The following is a 19,130-nucleotide window of genomic DNA, read 5'->3' on the forward strand; positions in this document are numbered from 1 at the left end:
TGCCCTTGATACAAGCCATCTCTATAGCTGACAATGGTCCTCATTATAATCAATCAGAAGTATCATATGCATGTTTGAAGGCTTTTTTTTAAAATGAATCCATTAATCCATTCCAATCCAATACATAGGCATGTTATTTCTATTGAACGCAAAGAGCAGAGAAAAATCAGATATCTCTTGTTCGCTACAGTTAGGGTGCCTCTCATAATCGAGTCCAATATGAGCAGAAAAGCAGTTTTATAGCAAAAGTCAAGAAATATAAATATGCAGTCCGGGTTTATATAGCTCAAACTTTCCTGGGTTTGACAATTTATGTTTACTTTAAAGCCACATAAGGAACATAAAAATATATATTTTTAAATGTGTTGCTTCTAAAAGACGGCATATTAATCTGTATTTTATGTTATTTATTTTTGAAAAAAATCAAAGTTCTTGTAGTGAAAAAGAAATTGTCAAACTGTATTGATATTCATTTTTTTAAAATTGTTCAGAGAATTTAATTTGTTTTCTTGGAAATTATTACTATCGGTTATTTGTCGAGCGCCAACAGATTCCGCAGCGCTAAATCAATAATATATATCAACACTCAAAGTTTAGCAGATGATATATAGGCCCCATTTATTCATCTCTCTGTTGACAAAGTTCTCCTAGCATTGGCTGCTGGAATTTAAGATTGCACGCACAATTGCACGTGTATTGCATAATCACTGAGGTTGTGGACACATTACAAAGCAGTGATCATGTAATCAATCTGCACTGAAACGGCCCCAAAGCTGCTTAAGCAGCTTCATAAATGAGAGCCATAGTATTGATTTCTAATAAAAAAAATTATTAGGTACTACAGTTGCTGCCAATGACAATAAGTAGTATGAAGGTAGTCCAGGGGGACAACAGATTTGTTATGAGTTTCCCCACCCCTGCTTAAGATAGTGCCAATATACGCCTAACTTACAAGTGGCGTGGAAAATTGTCAGAACTAGTGTGGATTAAGGTCACTCACATAATAGACTTCTATGGAGGCTTGCAGTAAAATACACGTCAGGTAATGCTAGAGTGTTAAGCCAATGGACTGCAAAAAAATCTGCACAACTAGTGGAGATCTTCATTTAGTGCTATATTATTGCAATGAAATTTAAGCATAAAACATTTTAAACATACAAATACACAGACACACACACAAACATATATATATATATATATATATACTGTATATATACACATACACATACATATTTAATCCCTTCCCAATCTCTCTCCTTGTCATATACATTATCACTTTAATTTGCCACATTTTTTTATTAATAAACCTTTTCTTTTCTTAGTATTATATCTAAATATAACTTACATTTTTTATTTCCTAGTATTTTCATGTGCTTTGTTCTGCGAACCAACAACCGATAATCATTTGTTTAAGCTCTCAAAAAGAGCTACATTTTACATGATACTTTGGATTGCACTCAACAATAAACTCACTGCTTGTAATATGAGGGCAATAACTGCGCTAATATTGCTTAGTGCTATCCATTGAAAGTATAGGGTACGCTAAAACTGGTTTGCCTTTGTTGCATTAGTTAAAATGTTTTTACCATCCACTTGTAATACAAAGCTGAGCACAAGATAACAGACTATTGATTGCACTCCCCTTGTAATCTAACTAAATGAGGCATATTTATTAAATGTCTGTCGCACCTGATCCGACAGTGCGGATCAGGTCCGACAGACATCGCTGAATGCGGAGAGCAATACGCTCTCCGTATTCAGCATTGCACCAGCAGCTCTTGTGAGCTGCTGGTGCAACGTCCCCCCCTGCAGACTCGCACCCAATGGGCCTCTAGCAGGGGGGTGTCAAACAACCCAATCGTACTCGATCGGGTTGAATTCCGGCGATTCCTGTCTGCCTGCTCAGAGCAGGCGGACAGGTTATGGGGCAGCGGTCTTTGTGACCGCTGCTTCATAACGGCTGTTTCTGATGAGTCTGAAGACTCGCCAGAAACATGGGGCGTCAAGCTCCGTTCAGAGCTTGATAGATAGGCCCCAATGTGTCTTGCAGAAGGCCTTTCTCTGGTGCATTCTAAATGCAAAAAGTATCTTTTTATGCTGCTTCTCTCTTAGTTCTAAGGGAAAGAACATGCCTGCCAATGTTTGGGGCTTGGTATTAAAGACTTAAGGTCACAGGCTAATAGTGGACAAGATCATGGGAGTGCCTGGGCGGTCGGTAGGTGTGACTGGGCAGTTTGTGGGTATGTATGGGTGGTCTGTGGTGGGGATAAGTTACATTCTACAAATCAGAACATATGGCTGTCTCAGATGAACAGCAGGACAGAGCTCAGAAATTGGGACTGGCCCTCTTTGTTAGGAACAAATTGGAGGTCTGAAAGAACATTTACACCAGAGGGGAAAAAAAGTTGTTATCTGGACCCAGTTCTACTAAATGATACCTTATGAATATAAATAATTTTACCTGATTCTTGAGAAATACAGGAGGATTATCATTAACATCTATTACATCTATTATTATGACACAGCTGCTGCTCAGACCTGCAAATGCAAATAAGAAAAACATAAATATACATTTGTATTTGCTTAGCTATCAGTATTAACACTAACAGAGGTGAAAAGAATGTATTTATGACAAGTGACAGTGTTGGTGTCAGTGTGTGAATTATACAATCCTGCAGAAAAACCTATCTAATCATTTTCATCATAAAATCACCATTAAAGTCAATGGGTTGGTTTATTACGCAGCGGATGCTACAATCTACCCACGTAGTTTCCAGATCGCTGGAAATAAGAGTTAGGAAGCAGCGGTCTTAAGACCGCTGCTTCTTAACTCATCCACCACTTCTGAGGCGATGGACGATTGACACCCCCTGCTAGCTGCCGATTGGCCGTGAATCTGCAGGTTGCGGCACATTTAATTAGGAATGCTTGTGCAATGTTAAATGCGGACAGAGTATGCTGACCACATTTAGTAATGTCGGGCAGACATGATCTGCTACAGCGGATCATGTCTGTCCGACATTTAGTACATCGGCCCCTATGAGTATTTTTGACTGTGATTGACCCCATAATGTTCTGCCTTTGACAGGCACCATTATTAGTGACTATGTATTACATGTACTAGATATAGGTGTCAGTCTGCATATTTCTTCAAGGGGCAAGGAAATTTGTGTGGCACTCACAGGCATTGAGCCTACACCATAATATGTGTGTGCATGAAAGTGTTAACTAATAAGAAGAACTCACATGCACAACCTAGACAGTTAACCTGCCCATTCCTGAATGGTTATCATGGCTGTGTACAATTATATAAAGACCCCAGCACTATTAAACTGTGACAAGCACGTTGATGAAGAAGGACCTAGTTGCTGAACTATTTGATGGCTGGTCATCATAGAAACTGATTATTTAATTGCCTTTACAAAGCAAACTGTCATTGACTAATAGTGGGTCTGTCACATGTCTTCGTCGACATGGGGAATTGATCCTGCATCTACTGTCTTGTAAAGCATAACCTTTACCACTAAGCCATAGGTGGGCATCTGATGCATGGCACTTATGTTTGATCCCCTGATTGTTCTGACTCTTTGGTTCCACCTGCCTGCCACCTGGAATCCACAGCTGCTTTGCTTTAGTGACTTCCATAAGATCCATTCCCATATCTTTAAAAGTTACAAGAATCATGTCCCTGTAAATCTTTAAACTGCAAGGGATAGGTCATACAAGAATATGCTATATTGGTGACATGCATCAATGTGCGCATGTGTATCAGTGGCTAGTAGCAATGAGTAGTGTGTAGTACAAAAGTTCTACAGGATAAAGCTACACATAACAAACTTTCCACCCAGGAGGAAACCACCAAAGAAAAAAAAAGGTTTTAGCTAGGTATTATGTATTAAATTCCTATGCGACTTACTGACAGGCATGCAAAAACATGCAAAAGAACATTCATTTTATAGTATAAAAGCAAAAGGTCAATGTTGATTCTATGGGGCCGATTTATCATTGTGCAGGCGGACATGATCCGCTGTCGGCATTTATCATTGCACAAGCATTTCTGCTTGTGCAATGCCGCCCCCTGCACATTCACGGCCAATCGGCCGCTAGAAGGGGGTGTCAATCAGCCCGATCGTATCTGATCGGGATGATAGCTGTCCGCCGCCTCAGAGGTGGCGGACGAGTTAAGGAGCAGTGGTCTTATGACCGCTGCTTCTTAATTCCTGATTCCAGTTAGCCTAAAGGCTTGCGCGGATTAAGCAGGTTGACTGCTTAATAAATCGGCTCCTATGAGTGTTGCATACTTTTAGGGTGTCCCTTCAATGCTAGGTGAGGCCTAGAGATTAATGGGATAAGGGACTAGTGCCCTATGACATGCAGCGGAGGCAGGTTGTGGTTAAAACTAACATGCTAGGGGGGATTTAGAGGGTTAGCACATGTCGTGGGGGTTAATATTTTTGGAGCGGCTAGGGGTTAGACTAACTGTATTGGGGGGAGGGTCCAGAAAATAGGATGGTAAAGGGACAGTCTACTTGAAAATTGACATTGTTTAAAAAGATATATAATCCTTTTATTTCCAATTCCCCAGTTTTGCATAACCAACACTGTTATATTATTACACTTTTTACCTCTTCGGTTACCTTGTATCTAAGCCTCTGCAGAATGTCCCCTTATTTCAGTGCTTTCGACAGACTTGTATTTTAGCCAATCAGTGCTGACTCATAAATAACTCCACAGTGTGAGCACAATGTTATCTAAATGGGCACACATGAACGAGCACTGTCTAACTGTGAAAAACTGTCAAAATGCAGTGAGATAAGAGGCAGCCTTCAATGGCTTAGAAATCATTTTATTACTATATACTATATTGTAGTGGGATTACAGCCTGCTTATTGGCCTGTAGCAAATACAGTCACTGCAAATTATTTATACTACAGCTGGTTAAAAAGTGGCCTCAGTATAATAGCAATGTATCTAATAGCTATTGCTATTAATTGTAAATATAGTGATATCTTGGCTTGTGCATCTGTGGTATATGTGCAAAAACCACTAGAGTGTTGAGGGTGTTTATACTTCCATAAGAGGGAGGTAGCTGCTATCCTGAGTGTACCAATGTACAGAGTTATCATTGTGTTCAGATATCTGCATAAAATGGCAAATCAGACATTACCTCCTTCTTCCCCAGCAAGGTCAGTGGCTGTAACTTCCAATCTATACTGGTTGGCAATGCTGGACTGAAGGCTTGAATCCAGCAGACTTAACTCTCCGGTCTCTTCTTCAACATAAAATAATGAATCTTTTGGTAATTTGGGCTTTTGACTATTGATTTTGTAACTGATCTGTGCATTTTTGGTGTTTTTATCATCAGCATCCATTGATTTTAGTGTAAGAAGATGGGAACCTGTAAATATAAATTATGCAGTAAGTCAAATTTACTCAATGTTCTTGTCAAAGAAAATGATTATCAAGAGCAATCAGACTTTGGCTACTAGGAGGCACTCACCTTGATACAATAGGTTTTTAATAAAGAGTGAACATTTTCGGGGTATAATCCCCGTCCTCAGACTCCTGAAAAAATACACTGTTTGGATTTTTTTCAGGAATCTGAGGACGGGGATCATACCCCGAAAACGTTCACTCTTTCTTAAAAACCTATTGTATCACGGCGAGTGCCTCCTTTGGATTACTTATATATATACATATATATATATATATATATATATATATATATATATATATATACAGTATATATATATATATATATATATATACACACACAAATAACAAATTATATACAAACACACACACACATATTATATATATATATAGAGAGAGAGATCAAACACCTTGACATATACTATATCCCTTTAAAACAAAGTGAACAATTTGTTCTTTTAATTGAAATACTTCAAATAGAATTGTTTTTCACTTAGAAGATATATACAGTACATATATATATATATATATATATATATATATATATATATATATATATATATATATATATATATATATATATACTGTATATATCTTCTAAGTGAAAAACAATTCTATATATATGTATATATGTATATGTGTGTGTGTGTATATATATGTATTTTTATTTGTGTATATATGTATGTGTGTATACATATACAGGTAGCCCTCAGTTTACGCCGGGGTTAGGTTCCAGGAGGAATGGTTGTAAATCGAAACCATTGTAAATTGAAACCCAGTTTATAATGTAAGTCAATGGGAAGTGAGGGAGTTAGGTTCCAGGCCCCTCTCAAAATTGTCATAAGTAACACCTAATACATTATTTTTAAAGCTTTGAAATGAAGACTTTAAATGCTAAACAGCATTATAACCTAATAATATTGATTGTATCACCATCAAACTAAGTTTAATGAACAAAAACATTTGCTAACAACACCTAATTAAATAATCACATAACAGACTGCATCATCATCAAACTAAGTTTAATGAACAAAAACGTTTTTTTACTTGCATTTTTCAGCAATCAGTTCTCTGCATTGTTAGCATGTTAGACAATATTGGGTCTGCACCTATTCTATGCATTTCAATCTGCAGTGATTAATAGGCAGTTAGGCACCCTCACCTCAAGCAGCTGGACAGGAAGATAATAGAGAGAAGTGGCTGCTAAATCTTGTTGCTCGATAGCTAATGTCTGCTCTGTGTACACAAATCAATTTCAGTCTGTTAAGTTGCATAACTTTGCTGCAAAACAAGCGGACAGCTCCACCTACTGGCTAATTTAATTAGTGCACTGCTTTCCAAAGCTTTTCAATAGCAGTCACATGACTGAAAAAAAAGGTTGTTATTCTGAAACGGCGCAAATTGAACCGGCATAAACCAAGGGCCACCTGTATAGTATAAATATATATATATATATATGTATATATATATATATATATATATATATATATATATATATACCTTTGAGTCAGCGGTGTATTATGGCTTAGGCTAACAAGATAGTGGAAGATAGTGAAAGATAGTGGGGGCGGAACTTTTTGTATACTCTGAGCAACGATATATATATATATATATATATATATATATATATATATATATATATATATATATATATATTGTGTGCACCAGAGTTTCTATGTGTTGTGTTAATAAAGTTTGTATTCCCTATGGGCTTTGCACCCAGGCTTGGCTAGAGTTAACTGCCTGAGTCCCTGAAAGCTTTGCAGGTGTTGGGAGTGCTGGTGAGCACCCAGAGCTGTGAGTTTTGCAGGATCATGGGATGTACAGTATACCCAGTCTGGTTTGAGAGTACAGTTCATTTCCGTGTTTTTTTATATGTCTATGGAAATTGCAAGGGGTCTGTGTCACCCTGGTTTGTATCTCAGTGTGTTTGGTTGAAGGAATTCATTGTGAAGCTATGGCTGACCCAGGGAGGAAGAGAACTTTAAGTAGTCCTGGGCCTATCACTATTTGGCCAAATACTGTAACTAACTCTTCTATTTTGCTTTTAATCTAGCTGTGTGCTTGCAAGATAGTGCCAGACTTTCTATGCATTGTGTAAATAAATTGATATATTTAAAAATAAAATTAACCTTTACTTCTTATTGAAGAATTTCTTACATATCTCTTAAAAAACATTCGGCTTTAGCACAGTTGGCCTAGTGCACTTTCAGGTTAGTTTGCCAGAAAGGCTTTTATAGCACTCTCCATAGATGTCTATAGGGAATGGAAGTTAGAAAGGCCAACAACTCATTTAAATACTTAAAATTAAATAACAAAATGTCTCCTAAGGATAATACAAAAAATGCAATGTTTGTTCGTTATTTATTTTGCCAGGATTTTATGTAATTTACATCTAAATATTTTACTTTTCCAACAAGAGAAGCAGGAGTGCATACTGCATATTCAAGTATGCTGCAGCTTGCCTGATAAACTGAAAGCTGAGTTCTGTAGAGTAGCTTATATACATTTGGCCCTCACCACAACACAATAAACATACTCAAGAATCTTTGAAGGGTATATCCCTAGACTCTAACCAGCTAAACCAAAAGAAAGTTTTGAACAACTTATATTTAACTGCTGATACACAATATGTGTGTCACTGGAATTAGTGGAGGTTCTATTTGGGTGCAATGCACCTCCAAACGCACGCATATCACCCCAATTTAAATGTGAAGGGAAGCACATGCTCTGCCAATCAGTTAATTATATAAGGTGTGTCACCCAAATTTTAAGTTCTGGAACCATTGCTGCCTGTAAATGTCACCCTCTCTGCTTATTTCTCTAAAGTGCAACCACCTCATTAGCTTCTAAAGAAATAACCACAAACCGCCTGCCCCCTGACAGCCATACATTTGTGTCTATTGTGGGGCTATCGTACATGTATTACTATCATTAAGAAATCATTGACGTGAAGTTTATGAGATGATATTTAAAATAAATTATGCCATTATATGACATGATTAAACTTAATTTTTAGCCGTTTGTGAGGATACAATTCCTAACAATGATTAGTACAATCTAGATTTGCCTTGTATACAGGCAGCTAAAAAAGATAGACTTTAATTCCAATAAAAATATGGAGACGTTGCTCATAGGGAAAAGCTTCAATTTCTGAAGAAAAAAGGTGGATTTTATCTTAAATTAAAAGGACGTGAATAACTTGTAATTACAATGGCCTAGACTGATATAAGCGCTCCACTCAGTAATACCAGCACACGCAAATGTGCGCTGGTATTACAAGTTAGCAACCATCAAAACAGCAGCTCACAGAGTGTAAAAATTTTATGCCAACTTGTGTCAAAATTGATGCTAGAGTGCCACTTAAGCACTGCAAATTTGTTTTACTATGTAAATGGAACATTTTATATTACAATTAAATATATTGGGGCCTATTTATCATTAGTCGGATGGACATGATCCGTTGTAGCGGATCATGTTTGCCCGACATCGCTGAACTGCTGGTGCAACTGCTTGTGCAATGCTGCACCCTGCAGATTAGCGGCCAATAGACCCTTAGCAGGGGCTGTCAATCAACCCGATCGTATTTGATTGGGTGGATTGATGTCCGCAGCCTCAGAGGAGGCGGACGAGTTAAGGAACAGTGGTCTTAAGACTGCTGCTTCTTAACTCCTGTTTCCGGCAAACCTGAAGGCTCGCTCAGAAACAGAGGCATTGGGGCTAATACGGAGCTTCTTAAATCGGCCCCATTATATAAAACTATTACACTATAAGTAAGAAAAAAGAACCACAGCTGAATTAAAATCTAAGCTTAGGTTAACAATGCTATGCGAGAGATAATGGTAAGTCATCATATGGGTTCATCTAGGCCAGACTTATCAAATAATGATATATAATCCGTGGCCCATTTAATAGTATTTCTACAATTTGTTCACCAGCCTTCTAAAAGAAATAAAATGTCCACTGGTCATTCATGTGAAAATGTAATAGTCATTTAATTTAGGCCACTGATCATTAATTATTTAGGATGTCTTGGGGCACTTCATCAGGTGTGAATGCATCAATACATGTCAGTCATCTTAAATTGTATTCATGCTGTATTGAATAGCAAAATATATGAGACAAAAATAGTCATCATTTAACCTAGACATCAAAATAAAAACATACGCCTAGATTTAGAGTTTGGCGTTAGCCGTCAAAACCAGCGTTAGAGGCTGGTTTTGGGCTACCGCTGGTATTTAGAGTCAGTCAGGAAAGGGTCTAACGCTCACTTTGCAGCCGCAACTTTTCCATACCGCAGATCCCCCTACGCCATTTGCATATCCTATCTTTTCAATGGGATCTTTCTAACGCTGGTATTTAGAGTCGTGGCTGAAGTGAGCGTTAGAAATCTAACGACAAAACTCCAGCCGCAGAGAAAAGCCAGGAGTTAAGAGCTTTCTGGGCTAACGCCAGTTCATAAAACTCTTAACTACTGTGCTCTAAAGTACACTAACACCCATAAACTACCTATGTACCCCTAAACTGAGGCCCCCCCACATCGCCGTCACGCTAATACATTTTTTAACCCCTAATCTGCCGACCGCACACCGCCGCCACCTACATTATCCCTATGTACCCCTAATCTGCTGCCCCTAACACCGCCGACCCCTATATTATATTTATTAACCCCTAATCTGCCGCCCCCAACGTCGCCTCCACCTACCTTCAATTATTAACCCCTAATCTGCCGACCGGACCTCACCGCTACTATAATAAAGTTATTAACCCCTAATCCGCCTCACTCCCGCCTCAATAACCCTATAATAAATAGTATTAACCCCTAATCTGCCCTCCCTAACATCGCCGACACCTAACTTCAAGTATTAACCCCTAATCTGCCGACCGGACCTCACCGCTACTATAATAAAGTTATTAACCCCTAAAGCTAAGTCTAACCCTAACACTAACACCCCCCTAAGTTAAATATAATTTAAATCTAACAAAATAAATTAACTCTTATTAAATAAATTATTCCTATTTAAAGCTAAATACTTACCTGTAAAATAAATCCTAATATAGCTACAATATAAATTATAATTATATTGTAGCTATTTTAGGATTAATATTTATTTTACAGGCAACTTTGTATTTATTTTAACCAGGTACAATAGCTATTAAATAGTTAATAACTATTTGATAGTTACCTAGTTAAAATAATAACAAAATTACCTGTAAAATAAATCCTAACCTAAGTTATAATTAAACCTAACACTACACTATCAATAAATTAATTACATAAACTACCTACAAATAAATACAATTAACCCCTTAATGACAACTGACGTACCAGGTACGTCATGCATTAACAAGCAGTTAATGACAATAGACGTACCTGGTACGTCAGTTGTCTAACAGAGTGCTGGAAGCGATTGCGATCGCTTCCAGCAGCTCTGAGGGTATTGCAGTGATGCCTCAATATGGAGGCATCCTGCAATACCCCTTTACAAGCCTCCGATGCAGAGAGAGCCACTCTGTGGCCCTCTCTGCACCGGAGCATCGTTGGTGGGTGGGAGCGAAACAGGGAGGCGGGTGGGCGGCCTGCAATGGGCCTGTGATCCCGTGGGCGGGATTGGAGGCAGGAATACCCAGGGACACGCACGGACGCACGCACGTGCACGGGGGCGGCGGGCGGGCGGGCGCGTGCACGGGGAGGGAGCGGGTAGGAACCGCTACCCTACAGAAAAGTAAAATAATACATTGGGAGAAAAGGGGGGGGGGGGGGGCATTTTATTTATAAAGTAATCGAAGGGTTCTGGGAGGGAGGGTGGGGTGGGGGGGGGTAGCTACACTACAGAAAGTAGCTTAAAATTAAAGAATCTTTTTTTTTTTACTTAACTGGGTACTGGCAGACAGCTGCCAGTACCCAAGATGGCACCCATTATGCTAGAGGGGGAGGGTTAGAGAACTGTTTGATGGAGGATCCATGATATTGGGGGCTAAGGGGGGATTCTACATAGCAGCATATGTAAATATGCTATTAACCCCCCCCCCAAAAAAAAAACAACAACAAATATACCTTTTATATTAGTACTGGCAGACTTTCTGCCAGTACTTAAGATGGCGGGAACAATTGTGGGGTGGGGGAGGGAAGAGAGCTGTTTGGGAGGGATAAGGGGGTCTGATGTTTCAGGTGGGAGGCTGATCTCTACACTAAAGCTAAAATTAACCCTGCAAACTCCCTACAAGCTACCTAATTAACCCCTTCACTGCTAGCCATAATACACGTGTGAAGCACAGCAGCATTTAGCGGCCTTTTAATTATCAAAAGCAACACCAAAGCCACATATATCTGCTATTTCTGAACAAAGGGGATCCCAGAGAAGCATTTACAACCATTTGTGCCATAATTGCACAAGCTGTTTGTAAATAATTTCAGTGAGAAACCTAAAGTTTGTGAAAAAGGAAACAATTTATTTTTATTTGATCGCATTTGGCGGTGAAATGGTGGCATGAAATATACCAAAATGGGCCTAGATCAATACTTTGGGTTGTCTACTACACTACACTAAAGCTAAAATTAACCCTACACATTCCCTACAAGCACCCTGATTAACCCCTGCACTGCTGGACATAATACACGTGTGGTGCGCAGCGGCATTTAACAGCCTTCTAATTACCAAAAAGCAACGCCAAAGCCATATATGTCTGCTATTTCTGAACAAAGGGGATCCCAGAGAAGCATTTACAACCATTTGTGCCATAATTGCACAAGCTGTGTGTATATAATTTCAGCGAGAAACCTAAAGTTTGTGAAAAAGGAAACAATTTATTTTTATTTGATCGCATTTGGAGGTGAAATGGTGGCATGAAATATACCAAAATAGGCCTAGATCAATACTTTGGGTTGTCTACTACACTACAATAAAGCTAAAATTAACCCTACACATTCCCTACAAGCTCCCTGATTAACCCCTGCACTGCTTGACATAATACACGTTTTGCGCTTCGGCATTTAACAGCCTTCTAATTACCAAAAAGCAACGCCAAAGCCATATATGTCTGCTATTTCTGAACAAAGGGGATCCCAGAGAAGCATTTACAACCATTTATGCCATAATTGCACAAGCTGTTTGTAAATAATTTCAGTGAGAAACCGAATGTTTGTGAAATAATTTGTGAAAAAGTGAATGATTTTTTGTATTTGATCGCATTTGGCGGTGAAATGGTGGCATGAAATATACCAAAATGGGCCTAGATCCATACTTTGGGATGTCTTCTAAAAAAAATATATACATGTCAAGGGATATTCAGGGATTCCTGAAAGATATCAGTGTCCCAATGTAACTAGCGCTAATTTTGAAAAAAAAGTGGTTTGGAAATAGTAAAGTGCTACTTGTATTTATGGCCCTATAACTTGCATAAAAAGCAAAGAACATGTAAACATTGGGTATTTCTAAACTCAGGACAAAATTTAGAAACTATTTAGCATGGGTGTTTTTGGTGGTTGCAGATGTGTAACAGATTTTGGGGCTAAAATTTAGAAAAAGTGTTTTTTTTCCATTTTTTCCTCATATTTTATCATTTTTTTTATAGTAAATTATAAGATATGATGAAAATAATGGTATCTTTAGAAAGTCCATTTAATGGCGAGAAAAACGGTATATAATATGTGTGGGTACAGTAAATGAGTAAGAGGAAAATTACAGCTAAATACAAACACCGCAAAAATATAAAAATAGCCTTTGTCACAAACGGACAGAAAATGGAAAAGTACTGTTGTCATTAAGGGGTTAAATAAACTAACTAAAGTACAAAAAATAAAAAAGAACTAAGTTACAAAAAATAAAAAAATATTTACAAACATTAGAAAAATATTACAACAATTTTAAGCTAATTACACCTACTCTAAGCCCCCTAATACAATAACAAAGCCCCCCAAAATAAAAAAATGCCCTACCCTATTCTAAAATAAAAATATAAAAGCTCTTTTACCTTACCAGCCCTTAAAAGGACCTTTTGCGGGGCATGCCCCAAAGAATTCAGCTCTTTTGCCTGGAAAAAAAAACATACAATACCCCCCCCAACATTACAACCCACCACCCACATACCCCTAATCTAACCCAAACCCCCCTTAAATAAACCTAACACTAAGCCCCTGAAGATCTTCCTACCTTATCTTCACCACGCCGGGTATCACCGATCCCTCCAGGCTCCGATGTCTTGATCCAAGCCCAAGAGGGGGCTGAAGACGTCCATCCTCCGGCTGAAGTCTTGATCCAAGCGGCAGCTGAAGAAATCCATCATTGGGCAGAAGTCTTCATCCTATCCAGGCAGACATCTTCATCCAAGCGGCATCTTCTATCTTCTTCCATCCGATGATGAGCGGCTCCATCTTCAAGACCTCCGGCGCGGATCCATCCTCTTCTTCCGATGACTAGACGACGAATGAAGGTTCCTTTAAGGGACGTCATCCAAGATGGCGTCCCTCGAATTCTGATTGGCTGATAGGATTCTATCAGCCAATCAGAATTAAGGTAGGAAAATTCTGATTGGCTGATGGAATCAGCCAATCAGATTGAAGTTCAATCCGATTGGCTGATCTAATCAGCCAGATTGAGCTCGCATTCTATTGGCTGTTCCGATCAGACAATAGAATGCGAGCTCAATCTGATTGGCTGATTGGATCAGCCAATCGGATTGAACTTCAATCTGATTGGCTGATTCCATCAGCCAATCAGAATTTTTCTACCTTAATTCCGATTGGCTGATAGAATCCTATCAGCCAATCGGAATTCGAGGGACGCCATCTTGGATGACGTCCCTTAATGGAACCTTCATTCGTCGTCTAGTCGTCAGAAGAAGAGGATGGATCCGCGCTGGAGGTCTTGAAGATGGAGCCACTCGTCATCGGATGGAAGAAGATAGAAGATGCCGCTTGGATGAAGATGTCTACTGGTCCGGATCTCCTCTTCTGCTCGGATAGGATGAAGACTTCTGCCCGATGATGGATTTCTTCAGTCGCCGCTTGGATCAAGACTTCAGCCGGAGGATGGACGTCTTCAGCCCCCGCTTGGGCTTGGATCAAGACATCAGAGCCTGGACGGATCGGTGATACCCGGCGCGGTGAAGATAATGTAGGAAGATCTTCAGGGGCTTAGTGTTAGGTTTATTTAAGGGGGGTTTGGGTTAGATTAGGGGTATGTGGGTGGTGGGTTGTAATGTTGGGGGGGTATTGTATGTTTTTTTTTCCAGGCAAAAGAGCTGAATTCTTTGGGGCATGCCTCACAAAAGGCCCTTTTAAGGGCTGGTAAGGTAAAAGAGCTTTTCTATTTTTATTTTAGAATAGGGTAGGGCATTTTTTTATTTTGGGGGGCTTTGTTATTTTATTAGGGGGCTTAGAGTAGGTGTAATTAGCTTAAAATTGTTGTAATATCTTTCTAATGTTTGTAAATATTTTTTTATTTTTTGTAACTTAGTCCTTAATTTTTTTACTTTAGTTAGTTTATTTAATTGTATTTATTTGTAGGTAGTTTATGTAATTAATTTATTGATAGTGTAGTGTTAGGTTTAATTGTAACTTAGGTTAGGATTTATTTTACAGGTAATTTTGTTATTATTTTAACTAGGTAACTATTAAATAGTTATTAACTATTTAATAGCTATTGTACCTGGTTAAAATAAATACAAAGTTGCCTGTAAAATAAATATTAATCCTAAAATAGCTACAATATAATTATAATTTATATTGTAGCTATATTAGGATTTATTTTACAGGTAAGTATTTAGCTTTAAATAGGATTAATTTATTTAATAAGAGTTAATTTATTTTGTTAGATTTAAATTATATTTAACTTAGGAGGGTGTTAGTGTTAGGGTTAGACTTAGCTTTAGGGATTAATAACTTTATTATAGTAGCGGTGAGTTACGGTCGGCAGATTAAGGGTTAATACTTGAAGTTAGGTGTCGGCGATGTTAGGGAGGGCAGATTAGGGGTTAATACTATTTATTATAGGGTTATTGAGGCGGGAGTGAGGCGGATTAGGGGTTAATAACTTTATTATAGTAGCGGTGAGGTCCGGTCGGCAGATTAGGGGTTAATAATTGAAGGTAGGTGGAGGCGACGTGGGGGGGGGGCAGATTAGGGGGTAATAAATATAATATAGGGGTCGGCGGTGTTAGGGGCAGCAGATTAGGGGTTCATAGGGATAACTTAGGTTGTGGTGGTGTACGGAGCGGCAGATTAGGGGTTAAACAAAATATGCAGGGGTCAGCGATAGCGGGGGCGGCAGATTAGGGGTTAATAAGTGTAAGGTTAGGGGTGTTTAGACTCGGGGTACATGTTAGGGTGTTAGGTGCAGACATAGGAAGTGTTTCCCAATAGGAAACAATGGGGCTGCGTTAGGAGCTGAACTCTGCTTTTTTGCAGGTGTTAGGTTTTTTTCAGCTCAAACTGCCCCATTGTTTCCTATTGGGGAATCGTGCACGAGCACGTTTTTGAAGCTGGCCGCATCCGTAAGCACCGCTGGTATTGAGATTTGCAGTGGCGGTAAATTATGCTCTACGCTCCTTTTTTGGAGCCTAACGCAGCCCTTCTGTGAACTCTAAATACCAGCGGTATTTAAAATGTGCGGGGGAAAAAAAGCCAGCGTTAGCTACGCGGGTCGTTACCGACAAAACTCTAAATCTAGCCGTTAATTTTTAAATGTTATGCTTTTTTTACCCAGTCTGCGCCAAGTTTATGTTAACATTTGATCATCAGCCTGTACCGTATCTCCTGGGAGACCATTCTGTGAGTGAAACCTAAGGCAACGTTTCCTTAATCATCAGCACTTCTTTGGTAGGATTATATAATGCATGACAGTAAAACCATAACTGATTCTCCAACCTTTTGCTGTTGTCTCTGTAATTTTCACATGGTACGTCTCCTGTGAGAAAATTGGTCTGTTGTCATTTTCATCGATTACAGTAATAATAATTTGTATGGGTTCACTATATGCGACTCCGTCATCATTCTCTGCAAACACTTCGATCTGATACTAGGAATAAAATAGAAAGATATGGAAGTGAAGTTTATTATGGAGAATGCTATATACCACACTCTAAATGAATAATGCACTCACCGTGATTACAATTTGTTAATATAAATAAAGAGAAATTAATTCTTCACACAGCCCACACTATGTTTACAATGGCTAAAGTAATTGACTGTGAGACCTCTTGGTTAGTTTAGTATAAGGAAAGTGATTACATGACTCACAATAAAAACTTTTACCATTGTGACCCTCCAAAAGCTGATTTGTACTTTTAATGACTCATGTTTAAGTTACACTGTTGTTTTTATGTAATCAATGCAAATAAAGGAAAAGCAATGTTTGTCTTTTTTAATGTTTTTCTTAAATTTGATTGTGGAAGTCTTCTATGGCTTCTGGCCAAATCCTCTATTATTTGCAGTTTTATACACACACTGATCATTCATTTGCAAGGGTATTGTAACTTTTTTATGTTTTGTGGAATTCAATGGCACAAATCTATTTTTTTTCCCAATAATATTAGGGAAATATTCTATTGTGCTACCAGCCTAATGATGAGACTTCCCCTTAAAAACTGCATTTATTGAGCATATTATCATTAATTAATTAATCATCTTTCCAACAAGTATTATGGTAAGAATGCAGGCACATGTTTATTAAGATATTTTCACAAACTTTTATTTTACAATACAAGTTGTAATATAATTAGCATCAGCATGACCAGACAAAACAAGAATCTATTCAGTTTTTAACCAAACCAGAGAGTGCGTTTTCATAGGCTCCAATGGGAGCCTTGTTCTGATGCTGTTAGACACAACACAGAACCTAGCGCAGTGAAGGGAGTAAGTCTTGCAGCGTTGGGCAGCATAGTTTAAATATATATATATATGTATATATATATATATAAATCCGTATATAGAAGGGCACTCTCAGGATTTGTAAATTCAAAGATTAAAATTTTTTTCTTTATTCGTTACATCAGCAAAGAATGGTCAACGTTTTGGCCCTCATTCAGGCTTTCATCAGGACATATTAAAGCTGAAAACAAACAAATAAATCAAAACTAATATGATGAACACTTAAATAAGGACAAACAACAAAACCACCCATCACCAACCTATACATTAATAATTTAAAAACAATGTCAATAGAATTCTTCATGTTACCAAGGAGGCTAGAACATAAATGCCAGCAAATATAATCATATATGCAGCACCAGTCACGGTATCAAACACATGCCTATCATAGCAGTCACTTAAGCCAACAATTGCAACAGGAATCCAAACTCAATAAACATTTTTTTTTCAATAACAAGAAATCTGATTTCTGGTTAATGAATTCAAGCGCAAAGCGTTACTGCAAGCTTGTGGTAGCATTTATCAGGATTTAATCACTTTTACGGGCGTATTTTAAAATTGTACTGTAGCTAAAATTGTACTTGTAATCTAGCCATTGGTAGGTAAAGCTTCACCTTAAAAGGACAGTCAAGTCCCCAAAAAACTTTCATAATTCAAATACGGCATGTAATTTTAAACAACTTTCCAATTTTCTTTTATCACCAATTTTGCTTTGTTCTCTTGGTATTCTTAGTTGAAAGCTAAACCTAGGAGGTCCATATGCTAATTTCTTAGACCTTGAAGGCCGCCTCTAATCTTAATGCATTTGACAGTTTTTCACCACTAAAGGGCGTTAGTTCATGTTCAAGTAATTACAGAGGTAAAACGCGTAATATTATAACTGTGTTGGTTATGCAAACATGGAGAATGGGTAATTAAGAGATTATCGATCTATCTATTTAAAACAACAAAAACTCTGGTGTTGACTGCCTCTTTAATTTTCTTTACACATGACCATGAAGGGAGAGAGGTAGATGAGCACACGTCACCCCACCAACTATGACAGATTAAACCAGCCCGATTGATATTACTCATCTCTCATCTCTCTATGATGTCTATGGTGTACCTCCCCTGCACCTCCCCTTCCAAATTTGGATTTAAGAACAGTTTGAATTTCTGAATATTTTATTATTTGTATTTTTAAAGTGGAATAGTTTGGAGAGGGGATGGGACTAAGTGTAAACACTACCATGTAACTTAGGCAATATTTAAATGTCATAATAAAGCTTATATATGCTACCTAAGGTAGTATTACATATAATTTTTAATATTTTTGAATGCATAGTACTATCAAAAAAATAGTACAGTACTGTAACCAGAAAGGTAATAGTTGTTGTAGACTATTATTTGCATTTTAAAACACAGAAAACAAATGCAAGGCACAGGCAGAGAAGATTGTGACTAACAGGCAGGGATATAATAATTTTATTTTCAAGAAAATTTCAATTTAACTGTTTGGATTTCAGAATAAGTACCTGTATGTATGTATATATTGTTAAGATGATTTTTGTTTACATATATATACTGTGTGTGTATGTATATATATATATATATATATATATATATATAGAGAGAGAGAGAGAGAGAGAGAGAGAGAGAGAGAGAGTCATGGCCAAAAATATTGACACCCCTGCATTTCTGTTAGATAATGCACCACTTCACCCCCAAAAATATTGACACCCCTGCATTTCTGTTAGATAATGCACCACTTCGCCCCAAAAAATATTGGCACCCCTGCATTTCTGTCAGATAATGTACCACTTCACCCAGAAAATTGTTGCAATTACAA

At 38.0% G+C, this 19,130-nt stretch overlaps 1 protein-coding gene across 1 annotated transcript in view; it reads right to left on the reverse strand.

Annotated features, from left to right (window-relative positions):
- Window positions 1-19,130, reverse strand: part of CDH16 (cadherin 16) — a 577,454-nt gene that overhangs the window by 410,781 nt on the left and 147,543 nt on the right. The window contains exons 8-10 of the mRNA XM_053719204.1: window positions 16,301-16,451; window positions 5,168-5,398; window positions 2,462-2,538 (exon numbers count right to left, since the gene is read on the reverse strand). Of these exons, the coding sequence (XP_053575179.1) occupies window positions 2,462-2,538; window positions 5,168-5,398; window positions 16,301-16,451 (459 nt within the window). The remainder of the gene's footprint in view (window positions 1-2,461; window positions 2,539-5,167; window positions 5,399-16,300; window positions 16,452-19,130) is intronic.

Source organism: Bombina bombina, chromosome 1, assembly GCF_027579735.1.
Source record: "Bombina bombina isolate aBomBom1 chromosome 1, aBomBom1.pri, whole genome shotgun sequence".
Classification (NCBI taxonomy): domain Eukaryota; kingdom Metazoa; phylum Chordata; class Amphibia; order Anura; family Bombinatoridae; genus Bombina; species Bombina bombina.